Source organism: Suricata suricatta, chromosome 17 (assembly GCF_006229205.1).
Source record: "Suricata suricatta isolate VVHF042 chromosome 17, meerkat_22Aug2017_6uvM2_HiC, whole genome shotgun sequence".
NCBI lineage: Eukaryota > Metazoa > Chordata > Mammalia > Carnivora > Herpestidae > Suricata > Suricata suricatta.
The window spans coordinates 10256372-10268632 of NC_043716.1; the positions used below are offsets into that span (position 1 = coordinate 10256372).

At 48.6% G+C, this 12261-nt stretch overlaps 1 protein-coding gene across 2 annotated transcripts in view; it reads right to left on the bottom strand.

Moving 5' to 3' along the window:
- The window catches only part of PRPSAP2 (phosphoribosyl pyrophosphate synthetase associated protein 2), a 40984-nt gene extending 28938 nt beyond the window's left edge, over positions 1-12046 (bottom strand). The window contains exons 1-6 of one of the 2 annotated variants that reach the window (XM_029927936.1): positions 12031-12046; positions 7611-7706; positions 7226-7376; positions 6029-6081; positions 4250-4316; positions 967-1139 (exon numbers count right to left, since the gene is read on the bottom strand). In XM_029927936.1, coding sequence (XP_029783796.1) covers positions 967-1139; positions 4250-4316; positions 6029-6081; positions 7226-7344 — 412 coding nt within the window. In that variant the 5' untranslated portion in view covers positions 7345-7376; positions 7611-7706; positions 12031-12046. Of the gene's footprint in view, positions 1-966; positions 1140-4249; positions 4317-6028; positions 6082-7225; positions 7377-7610; positions 7707-12030 lie in introns of those variants that run through there. The other variant, XM_029927937.1, reaches the window with a different exon arrangement.
- Positions 12047-12261: the final 215 nt, after the last annotated feature.

The following is a 12261-nucleotide window of genomic DNA, read 5'->3' on the forward strand; positions in this document are numbered from 1 at the left end:
GGAAGGCTTGGTGAGCCAGCTGCTCCCTTCAGCCAGCTCTGAAAACTCTGAAGACTGACTTTTCAATAGGTCGTACCATTCAGGCTGCTGGGGTTCAAGTTTCTTCAAGTTTTGGTTTGTTTCTTTGCCTTCTCTGGAATGCTACAGAAAATGTGTTCCATAGTAAGCATGTGTGTGTTCAAACACAGTGATACGGGAACTTTTTAACCCTTCCTTCTCTGTGCTAAGGCTCCAGGATATGTGGTTCTGTGCTCGCCCACACAGGCACGTGCCCACACAGGCACATGCACAACAGCTCGGAAGGTTATTCAGAAACAAGGGGGAGACGCTCAGGAGGTTACCTGAAAACGCACAACGCAAATCAACGCTTGTGGTTTGCAAACTACACCAATCTGTCCTAGGAAGAGGCTGAGGAGAAGTCGCTGTTGTGTTGGAGTGCTCGGTTCCAAATGCCTTTTCACCCTTCAAAAATGACTTAACTGTGACTGTAACTTGTCGCTTCAATATCATTTTTAAACAAAGAACTTGGAAAAAATAAGTCATTCTTCATAATTCTGTGTTTCAGGGAGTTTGGAACAGGAGAGAATTTTCTGCACTGCTTTCTCGTTATATATCAGGTGTCTGTAAAAATGGTCTTCCTGGGGCGCTGGAGGGCTCAGAATGTTAAGCGCCCAATGTCAGCTCAGCTCATGATCTCACGATTCATGGGCTCGGGCCCCGCATCGGGCTCTGTGCTGACAGCTCGGAGCCTGGAGCCTGCTTCCGATTCCATCTCTCCCTCTCTCTCTGCCCCTCCCCCACTGCACTCTCAAAAATAAATTTAAAACATTAAGAAATTTTTAAAAAATTTTTAAATGCCTTTCGTTCTGTTTAGCATTCACATTTAGTTAAGACAAGGCTTTACCATTTCTAAGGCAAGAACAAAACTCCTGAGCCCCCCTAAGTACCAAATATCTCCATTCTTACCGGCTTTGCACATCATCGAAGCCAGCAGTTTGGACACAATGGAGCCTCTTTTTCTCATCTTGCACTGTTTGCTGTAAGGGAAGTAGGGAATCACGCCGATAATGCTTTTGGCACAGGAGGTCTTACACGCGTACACCATAATCAGGAGCTCCATGATGGTGGTGTTCACGTCCCTGTGGTCCGAGAGAGAGAACCCCAGCAAGGAGCATCAGACGCTGCATAGTACCTCCCTGTCCCAACCAGGCGTCAGCACCGAGCTCCTCCTGCCTCCGCTGAGACTTCGGGCTCAAGGCGCAGAGGAGGAGCTAACGAGTCCCACGCTCCCTCACAGCCTATGACCCTCCTTCCTCTCTTCCTGCAAACAGTAGTCAGAAAAGCGAACTCCCACGGTGCTCCACCTGCTAACCCCCTGGCTGCTGGCCCTGCTTGACCCACTTGGCTTCTAGGACTTCCGCCTGGGCTTCCTCTGCGGTTCTCTTCTCCCCACCTTCCTGCCTGACACGCATCTATCTGCCTCTCCTGACCTCCCCTCATTGCCGGGCTCCTCATCCAATTTCACGGCTTTCTAGACGCTGGAGACTCAAGGTCACACACCCCATCCACGCTTCCCAACTCCAGTCTAGCAAACCCATCTGCCACCTGAAATGCCACTCGAGGGTCTGTGAGGACACCTCAGAACTTAACACACCCAACTGAGCCACTCTTTGCCCCCAGAAGTCTGCTTCATCATAAAACCTTTTCCATGTCAGTTGAAGGTGACTCTGGTTTTCAGTTTCCTCAGGACAAAAATGGAGGCGCCCTCAACCGCTCTCCTCCCTGGAAGGTTATGGAATCTCACCACCTCGCTGCTGTGCTGGGGCCGGACCTGGCTCCTGGTCAAGCAGGTGACTGGGACGGCCCTGTGACCACAGGCCCCTGCCCCTCACCAGCTCCAGCGCACTGAGTTCTGCACTCGGCGCCAGCTGGATATTCAGGTCAATGTCGCATCATGCACTCCTCTGCTCAAGACCCGGAAATGCTCTCCCACTTAGCCCACAGCCTCACAATGGCTCCCAAGGCCCTTTCAAGATCTGCCCGTCGGCCCCCCTCCCCCTCTTCATCCCCCTGTCAAGCCACACTCAACGCCTGGTCAATCCTCACTTCCACCTGAGGCCCTTTGCCCCAGGTGCTAGCTCTGATGGAAAGTTCTGGAATGTTCTCCCTGGTTGGCCACCTGGCTTACTTTCCCACCTTCTTTGCGCTGAGGCCAGCCCTGCCTGCCCTCCCTCCACCTTTTCCCCACCGTCACGCCCAATTCCCTACCAGGCTGTTTCGGTTTGTTCTGTAGCACGCATCAGTTCTTACACACTGGGTAATCTACTTATCAAGTGATCTCTTGTCTCAGAAAATAAACTTCATGAGGACAAGGACCTTTCCCTGTTCTAACCAATCGTGCATCTGGCACACCTGCAACGGTGACCAGCACACAGAAGACATTCATTCGCTCAGTATCTGTGAATGAAGGAACGAGAGAGTGAAATCACAGAAGATGTGGCTGTACCGGCTCTCCGTTCAGATCTGAGCCAGCGTCTGAAGAGCTGGAAAGAAGACTCTCAGAAAAGCCTTCTGTGTGAAGGGCAGGAGGGCCCAGCAGGGAGTTCAGCCTTAGCCGAGGTCCCAAATCAGGCTCGCGGGAGCACCGTGTCCTGTGAGCTGCCGACAGGCTGGCCGGCGCTAACCTCCAACAATGAACTGGTCTGAGTGCAGAAGTTGAGCTACCGGACAGCACCGCCTCCACTGAAAATTTTTCTAATACTTTCACACCCGCCGTTAGTCTGCACTGAAGTGAAACAGAAGACGTACCTGACGACATCAAATCTCAACATTAACTGCCTGGCAAAGACCCAGGACCCGGGTGGCCAGGCTTCCCGCAACCTGGCAGACTAAGAACCGCTGAGCTCGCCCAGGCCTGCGACACAGCTCGGGACCATGCAGGACGAGACACGCGGTGGTTTTCACTATGGGAAGAGGAAGCTAACAAAGGGCAGGGGCAGAACGGTAAGGATGTTGAAATAAACCAGAAAAAATTAAAGGAAAGGAATGGAAGGACTGGAAACAGGAAGGATTGCATGAGTCCCCCTCTGAAGCCCTGAATGCTAAGTCGAATTTGGCCTCCGTGCCCACTTCCCTGTGTGACACAAGCACCTCGTGTCCCTGAGGAGACAACAGTACCGCAGACACGCGGGAGCCAGAAGCATCAGAAGTCATCCGTGCCTTGCGCTTTCCCCACCCGATGCCCGAAGGGGAAGGGCAAGGTGTCCTCCCCCAGCACCCCAGCCCTTGGCAGGCCGGGCAAAGGGGCCGCAAGAACTCGGTGCACCCCGCTCAGGTCTGCCGAGAACGCTACACCGAAAACGAGGGTGGCAGGGAAGCAGGTCGCCCCCTCCCTGCCCCAGGGCACACATGGTCCCAGGAGAGCATGGGATGCTATGATGGGTCCCCTTCAATGCTCTTCCCAGAGGAGCCGGTGGCTACGAGACCTCATCCCGATGAACCAGGACCAAGACACATGTTCAACATTTAGGTGGAAGTATGTGTGTGCCGAGTCTAAGTTCTCCTGAAACCAGGCTCTTCTTCTCTTTCTTTGGTATTTATTATACACAGGAACACAAATCTAACACGCAGCAATATTTAGCATCTGTAAGCTCAAAAATGATACATTCTATAAACTGATTTCAGACATTATTAAAAGCTGCACTGAGGTGAAGAACTTTCACACAGAGAGGCATTCAGGGCTTCTGTGGACAGAGCGGCATTCGATTAAAAACAATGCAGAGAGCCTCCCGCACAGACCCCTGTGCGCCCGCCTTCCACATTTGTGGCCTCCACAGCTTCCCAAACACACTTAGGTAGGTCACACATCACACGAGAGACAGAGTACATTCTTTTACCTTCTCAGCTCGTTTAACCTACATAATGATAAGTGGTGATCATTTTTAAATGACCTGCAGTCAGAGCGTTAACACGTCTGCCCTTTTTTAAGGGGAACTAGAGGAGCTTCCCTACAAGTTTCATAAAATCCCGGCCAGGGAGAGGCGATATCGTGGGTCCTACCCTGGCTACTCCCACCCTTCGAGAACACTGAAAGAACATGTAAAAGTCAGCAGTCACGTCAGAAAAATTAGCTCAGTTATGACGTTAAAACGGTCAGAATTCTTCCTGTCTAGTCAGCTCTTACGTTTCTCAGCACTCTTGCTCAGAAAGAAACCCAGAGAGACCCCGTGTTTGTTGGATAAGGACTCACTTTGAGACCGTCTGGATGATGAAAACATCCTTTCCCCTCACGGATTCTTGAATCTGTACTCTTGTTTCTGGCAGGAAAAAGGAAAATAAGGAGGGAGGGGGGAGTTGGTGAAGATGGCAAATAATTTAAAATTTTGAAAATACATAAAAAAATCTGCCTCATCCCCAATGTCACAAAATACAGAGAATGGAGCTGTAGAAAACCTCATGAGGCTTTCAGTGCTGTCAATGGTAACTTGTGATTGACCACAAGGAAATAATTAGACAAATGCAGAATGGGGCATTCTTCAAAGTCAATGTCACATGAAGAAAAGAAATATTCTAGATTAGAAAAAACTAGAGATACAGAAAACGCATCGTTTGAGGGGCACTTGGATGGCTCAATCGGTTGAGCATCCAACTTTGAGCTCCAGTCATGGTCTCACGGTTCGTGAGTTCAAGCCCCACAGCGGGCTGGCTGGTGTCGGCAGGAAGCCCAGTTTGGGCTCTTTGTCCCCTTCTCCCTGCCCCTCCCTGCACAAGCGCTTGCTCATACATACACGTGGATAGTCGGAGCTCTAGTCTCTCAACTTTTCTACCGAACATTTTCATTAAAAACGTTGGAAACAACAGAATACGGTTTGCAAAGGGATATCTGGTACCAAGGAAAGGAAACGGGCTTTAGAGCCGAGGAGAGCTGGGTTTGAATCCTGACTCTGTCACTGCGGGGACTTCATACCTAACACCACCCCTGAATGCAGTTCTACAGTCGCTGGTACCAGCAAGGGCTCGATAAATGCGAGTCCTGCCCCTGTTTCCCGAGACACCAAATATCTTCCCCACCCTCAGGCATGAGCCCAGAGGGCGGGCGGGCCTCCGCCTGGCTCTTCCGCTGCCAGCTCCCCCTAACCCTCCCCTCCAGGCCACACAAAGGGCATCGTGCCATCCGCTTCAGCAGCAGAACCTTCTCCAAACTCTCCCAGTGTATTTTCTTCAATTACACATTTTTCCTACTGAAGCCACATGGGGGAAATTGGGAGACAGGAAAGAGGAGGCAGCGGTGGAGAAGCCAAGAGGGGGAAATGAATTTGTGCCTTCTCATCAAAGTGTCATGTACGTTCCCCCAATATTTAGGTAGTTGCCAAAATCCTATGATGGAAAAGCACAGGGAACCAGTATTTCCTGGGCACCTACTACGCACCAAGAAGTGCAAAGACACACAGATTACCCCATTGACTCTTCAAGTCAGCCCAATTGATTTGCAGTTTAGAAAAATCAAAAAAGTTGCCAAGGATAAGTCGTCTGACCCTCAGATCCTTGCAAGCTATTCATCATTCTGGCTAGCATAATTTCAAAAATCCACCACTTCTACAGAAAGCACAAAGAGTAAGTAACACGTGCACAGCGTGGGGTGTTTATGTAATGACAGAAATCAATTAGCAAAAGCATTTCCTAACGGCAGCTTGTGGGGAAGAACAGCAACCAATTAACACTGTGGCCACACTGGGCCTTCTCCTCCTCCTAACGGACACAAATCCACCTAACTGCTGTGTGACTCTCCGTCAGTGGGCCAGCTGCACGCCTCTGGGCGGCCGTCACTGGAGGAGGTCTGAGAACTGGAGCTCAAGCCCCCAGATGCTCTACGCCCAGTGGGTATCCGCCGCCTTGCCCGCCGGACTTCCTGCAGGCGGAAATAACTGGCCGCCGGGTCCCCGGTTCAAGAGCGCAGGATGAAGGACAGAGCCAGCATGACACATTCCACAAAAAGGTCAACATCACACGCATGTCCGAGATAACTCACCTCTGTTAGGTTCCTGGTAAACCTGCACTTTGCCCATCTCCACCCCCAGCCGCCTAGGGAAGAGAAAAGGGGAAAAAAGAGGAAAAGGTGATAGAAATGAAATCGACCCAATATCTTTACCATTTAAGGACGATTCATAAGTGGATTAAAAATAAGACAAAGGAAAATAAAACAGGCATTGTTACTATAAAATTTAAAGTGGAAATGATATGTTCTGCCCCTCTGTTACCCAGTCCCCCTCCCCCAACCCATACCTCCCCAAGGGGGCCTCTGGGAGACCAGCTCAGGAGGACAGCTCAAGCGACCCTTTCTTTGTGCCCTGTGCCCTCCGCCCTCCAGCTGCGTCCCTGGGCTACACCAACCCCTCCTGCCTTTGAACCTTCCGTTCCCTTCGCCTGGAGGCTTTCTCAGTTCACATCCCATCCCCTGGGCTTAAAGGCACCTGAGCACCCAAGCTAGAACAGAATGATCTGCATGAACCTTCCCTTTCATTCTGTTCTCTTCAAACTGTTACCACCTGAAATTTTCTTGTTTTGTTGACGTCCTCCTTGTCTGGCTCCCCAGAAAGGATCCTGACTGCTTGGTTCACCGTTAATCCCCAGTATCTAGATCGAGGCCTAGTACATAGTAAGGGGTTCAACCTTGATTTAATAAACAACTAAAACTAGACCAAAATACAATCTATGTAAACTATATTCATACAAGATACACTTCGTTGTTCTTTACACCCAAGTAATTCTCTATGTATGTGGCACCCGACACAATCCCCGGTACTTGCAAATGTCTCAATAAATGTCTGTCAAACGAATGTTTAAGAAGTTACAACAGCTTACAAAAAAAGTCAGCCCTTAATAGACGATACACAGACGAACTACAAAACATCTGGTCTCGTCAAATTTGATTCTGATCATCAAATTTAAATCATGACATAAGGAGGGCGCCTGGGTGGCTCAGTCAGTTAAGCATCCGACATCAGCTCAGGTCATGATCTTGTGGTTCCTAGGTTTGAGCCCTGCGTTGGGCTCTGTGCTGACCGCTCAGAGCCTGGAGCCTGCTTCAGATTCTGTGTCTCCCTCTCTCTCTGCCCCTCCCCTGCTCCAGCTCTGTCTCTCTTTCTCTTTCTCTCAAAAATAACAAAAAATTTTTTCTTAAAACGTGACATAACGAATATGGATTTTAATGGCACAAAGTACTCACTCAGCAATTTTCTTTGAAAGCTCCATACACGATGAATTAGAATTTGCTGAAAACAACACCAGACCTCCTTTGGTTATGTTCATCTTGGTTTCTAATTCAGGTGGCGCCACACAAAACATCAAAAACTTCTTGGTTTTCCAATTCTCAGAGCCTGGGAGGGTTGAGAGTATATTAAGAACTGCCGTAGAATATGAAATTCACCTCAATGAACTTCTCTTTTTTTTTTTAACTAGCAAATGACTTAAGCTGATGGAATCTTTTTTATTAAATACTTGTATGGACAAATAAAAAGTTCGTTTGGATTTCAGGGCTCCAGATTCATGGAAAAATGTTACTGTATGATTTAATTGTTTTCATGACCACTGGGAACAAATGATAAACTTACAAGAGAGGCGGAGCTGAAGAGCTCAGTGTTTTACTGTTTGCTGCTTAAAGTCAATTATGGACAACCTCCTTTTATTCTCTGATAACAAAATTCCTCCTGGATTAACACACAGAAAAATGGCAGACCCATTAGCAAGGACATGGACTGCTCGCCCCTTAAATGCCGAATAAACAGCCCAGCTGTGCCCCGCTTCTCCTATAATAACTATTCGCCCCAAAGGCTCCCCCCTGGCTGCCAGCCGCCTCTCTGATGCCCTGACTCACGTCTACGCTGGCCCTTGTCACCTGAGTTTTTCCAAACTGGAACACAAGGCCGAGACCAGACAGTGACCCTGAGGGGAAGGAAAGCAGCCACCCAAGTGGCAGGCAGCAGGGCACAAACAGAGCAGCCCCTGGCCCGAGAGTCCTCGAAGCCGAAGTGGGAGTCTATGGTAGTCCCATAGGCCGTCCATGTGCCCCTCCGCCCTCTGGGCTCGGTCCTTATCACCCGAGGAAGGCGCAGGACTAGATGCCGCAGCAGTAACCTAGCAGGCCCCGGGGAAGGGGGCACCTTCCCGGCGAGCCGACGGCATTTCCTCGGTTGATGGCTCTGGGAAGGAGACTCTTACATTTTAATTACACTGGTATACAAACACATTCTCCTTGTGATAAACTGAAACCTGATAGTTTGGGCTGACATCACCAGGCCCGATCCCAGGCTCCTTCCCACCCCCGTCCCCCAGGACAGTTCTTAATCAGTTTGATACGGACTCCATCAGACCTTTACATATCACATGCCACCCCCGCCCCATAAAAAAAATCATGCAAATTTATCTATAATCTCCTTGTTATACGACATATTTGACAACAAGGAGCTCCAAAATATACACCTACTGTGTCCTTTTGAACTGCTTCGAGTACTCCACAGTGCGGAGATGCCACCCACAGGGAGCAGGTCACCATCCTAAACAGGGTGCCTAACGCGCGTCTCTCTGCAGTAACTGCACGAACCGCTGGGTCCTGGGGGCAGTGTTAGGGGTATGGACGCACCAGCAGGCTAGGAGAGCATATTTCCCCACAGAGTGCCTCTTATGGGGCATTCCACGATGGGAAAAATGGAGCACTACAATGAAAACTGACCTACAGCCTATGAATTCCAAACAGAAACACACAAGTGACCAAAGCCCTAGGGAGACCAACGAGGGCCAGGGGTACCTACAATGAAAGTGACCTGGGAACAGGCATCAGCCAACTACAGCCCACGGGCCAAACCAGGTCCCTCCAAATGCTTGTTCTGTACGTAAAATCATACTGGAATACAGCCACGCTCACTGCCTACAAACTGTCTACGGCTACAATGATAGAGTTAAACACAGACAATAGTGCTGAAAACACTGATCCTCTGAGCCTCTACAGAAAGTTGGCTGACACCTGCTTTATGGCAGTGTGGGCCAGAGTGCCTGGTATAAATGAAAGAAAGAATATATTTAATCATCAATACTCAAAGTTAGAACTCAATATTCAAAGTATCTTCCAAAACTATCTCTCAACCAATCTAGGTCTGTGTTCAGGAACAGATGGTACAGGTATGGAAAGGGAAACAACAAAAACTCATTCTCCTGTAGTTATAAATGGAGGCCTTGGAGTCAAGTTCACGTTTGCATCGTGCCTCAACTCACTGAGAGGCCCAGTATGAATGAACCTCTCTTAGCCTCAGGATAAAGGGACCTGACAGGGTTGCTGTAAAATTAATTCCTGTACAGCACGTAACACAGGGTCCCACGTACAGGATCTGCTTGGTACATGGAAGCTTGCTACAGAGGAACACGCTTTCAAGGCTTTGGTTTTCTACCACACAAGTGCAGTAACATGCCTATGCTGGCCTTCTTGTGACATCCCCCAAACCTCAAAGAAGCAGCTTCTTAGGGTACCACCGTGTTTTGAGAGGCCCTGGAACACTCAGAATGAAAGCACCCGAGGGTAGAAAGGGCTCGGAGAGGTGACGGGGCCCATCCGCAGGACTCCTGCCCAGGAACCACTCCACATCCTGAGGACCCATCCATTCCAAAGTCTTCCTCTGAACACACTAAACTTCCTCTGCCTGCCCTCACCACCTCCTGGCCTTTGTCCTTTCCTTGCTAATTTACAGGAAACATCAAATTCCTTTGCCACAGGGCAGTGCTTGACTCTCTCAAGATGGCTCTCTTGCCTCTGTGTCTTTTCCATGATGCTTCCTGGAGCCTTTCCTTAATGGTCAGTTTAAACGCCCGTCACCACTGACTGTGGTCTCTTAAGTCCTGGTCCTCAAATATCAGATTTCTATCAACCAAACCAAACCTGACTCCACCATCAAAATGGCACAGGTTAGGGGCGTTCATCTGGAAAGGGTTATCAACAGTCATCTTGGTGCCTACTCACTGCATAACGTGTTCAAACTTAAGGGCTGTTGCTGGCTTGGACTCTCCTTTTCCCTACTGGAAATTCAAGTTGTGTTCTTTACCAAGCTTCAAAAAAGTGAGTTTTAGAGAGTATCCTCAGAAACATAATCACCAGGATGGGGCTTGGCAGAAGGCTCATTAGTGCAAAGCTTTGGTGTGAAATGGAAAGCGTAGAGAACACTGCCATTCTCCCCACCACCACCACCCCGCGCCTTTCCTCACAACCCTGTAAACTACAATTGCTTCTACATTTATCCTAAACTCATCCCAGCATGTGTGAGAGTTATTTATAACACGCATGAAAACACATCCTTTTCCGTGTCTCTCAGTACCTTTCAAAAAGCAAATCCTACCCCTCTCTGAATGAGACTGGACCATCTGTGAATGTCTCCTGAATGAATCCACACTGAAAAGACCCCTTGCCTTGGATGTTGCCAGTGGTCATTTCAAAACCACTTTTGTGCATTTCAGAGGAGGAAGGCTTGCCTTTAAAGTGTGATGCTTTCCCTCCAAAGCCTCCACTCTGCAAATAACTCCTATCTAAAGACGCTGGAGCGAGCGTGAAATCCTCGGTTTGCCTTCCATGGTTACTAGCTACTCATTCTTGGGTGGGTCCTTTGGCCTCGCCAGGCGAGCGCCCTTCCCTTCCTGACAACAGAGACAGACACTTGCAGAGATAAGCTTCCCCCACCAGAACTGAAGGTACAAGACAGCGGAGATTCTTTTTCTTTTTTTTTTTTTTTTTTGCAACATTATACTCTCTGCTGTATATCCAGGGTCTAGTACTTGGTACATCGGTGCAACAATGTTTATCAAGTAACAAACAGTTGCTGAATAAAGCCTGACCTCCCCGAGTTGCAACACCCGGTATTCAAAGTAGTCTGCGAACTAAAAGGCATCATAAAGTGCAAACAATTATTACTCTTACTGCTGATGTATTTCACTCAAAAACCATTGCTTTTTATATCAGTACCCAAGAGAATCAGTTAGGGCAAAACCTAAGCTGAATTAATCTTCCGGGTCTCTGTGATCCCAGGCTCTTCACCTGGTTCTCCATCAGCATGTTTTATTATGGCTAGCACCGTTTTTCTGAGTGCTCTGAAATCTTACAGCAACTCAATAAAGGAGGTACTGGAATGGACCCATTTTACTCATGGGGAAACGAGGCCCTGAGTTGAACCGTGCTCAAGGCCACTCAGCTTCTAAGCAGCTGACATTAGCGGAGTTTCAGTCTGACTTGTAGCAGACAGTCCTATGCAACAGCACAGAAAATAACGGAGATTCCCCTGCTGAATTTAGCATCACGGTGAGCAGAATCAGACAAATACCTAGATTTTGAAAAATGTCTAGAGTAAACGTGCCGTGTTTGGAATACAATTTATATCAAGTGTTAAAGAAAGAACACAACACATAACTTTTAGTATTTTCCCTTCCGGTCATTTGCACCAGGGAAAGAAAAGAACAAGCCATATGTGCTCAATGATGGTCACTGCAAGAGTTTTTTAAAGAGCAACACTGGACATATAGAAAGGATCCATAATGGGGCAATTAAGTAAAACTCGTAAATATATAGTCAACATAATAAACACGGTAAATATCCAGGACTTTCCTCAGGGCTTATGTTAGATAAATAAGTGCAGAATTTCGTCTCCTCTAATCAAAACTGGGTAATCATGGTATAGACTGGGTCAGGATAGGAACATGGGCAGGAAGAAGGATACGTTTTGGCAGAGTTCAATAATGTGGCTGAATTATTTTTATTTGCTCATTTAAATCTTTCAAACATTAGAAATCACACTTCTTCGTGCCCCGAATCCCCATTCCGCTTTTCCTTATTCTTTATGAAAACTAAACACCCAAACTGCTCCAATGAGGGGAGGAAATCCTTATCGTCAATGTAATATGCTGGGGGGAAACATTTTAAAGTAAAATAGTATCTAAAAATCACATCGAGGTCCTCCCTCAACCTCTGCTGAGTGAGTTCTGGGTGGAATAAGAACGAACCGGTTAGAGAAGAACGGAAATGTCTGCGACCAGCAAGGCCAGTCACTTAGAAGCAGGGGCTGTGTCACACCAGGGGCCGGAGAAGGCTGGGCTGGAGGCTCGTTTTCAGAGCCGCCGGTCCCGTAATTAGGGCTCGACTCCCGACGGCGCCCGGAGCGGGGGCACCCCGGGGCCGGGCGCCGGGCCTAAGCCCCGCGGGCCCCGCGAGGGACAGGAGGGAGGGGGCGGCTA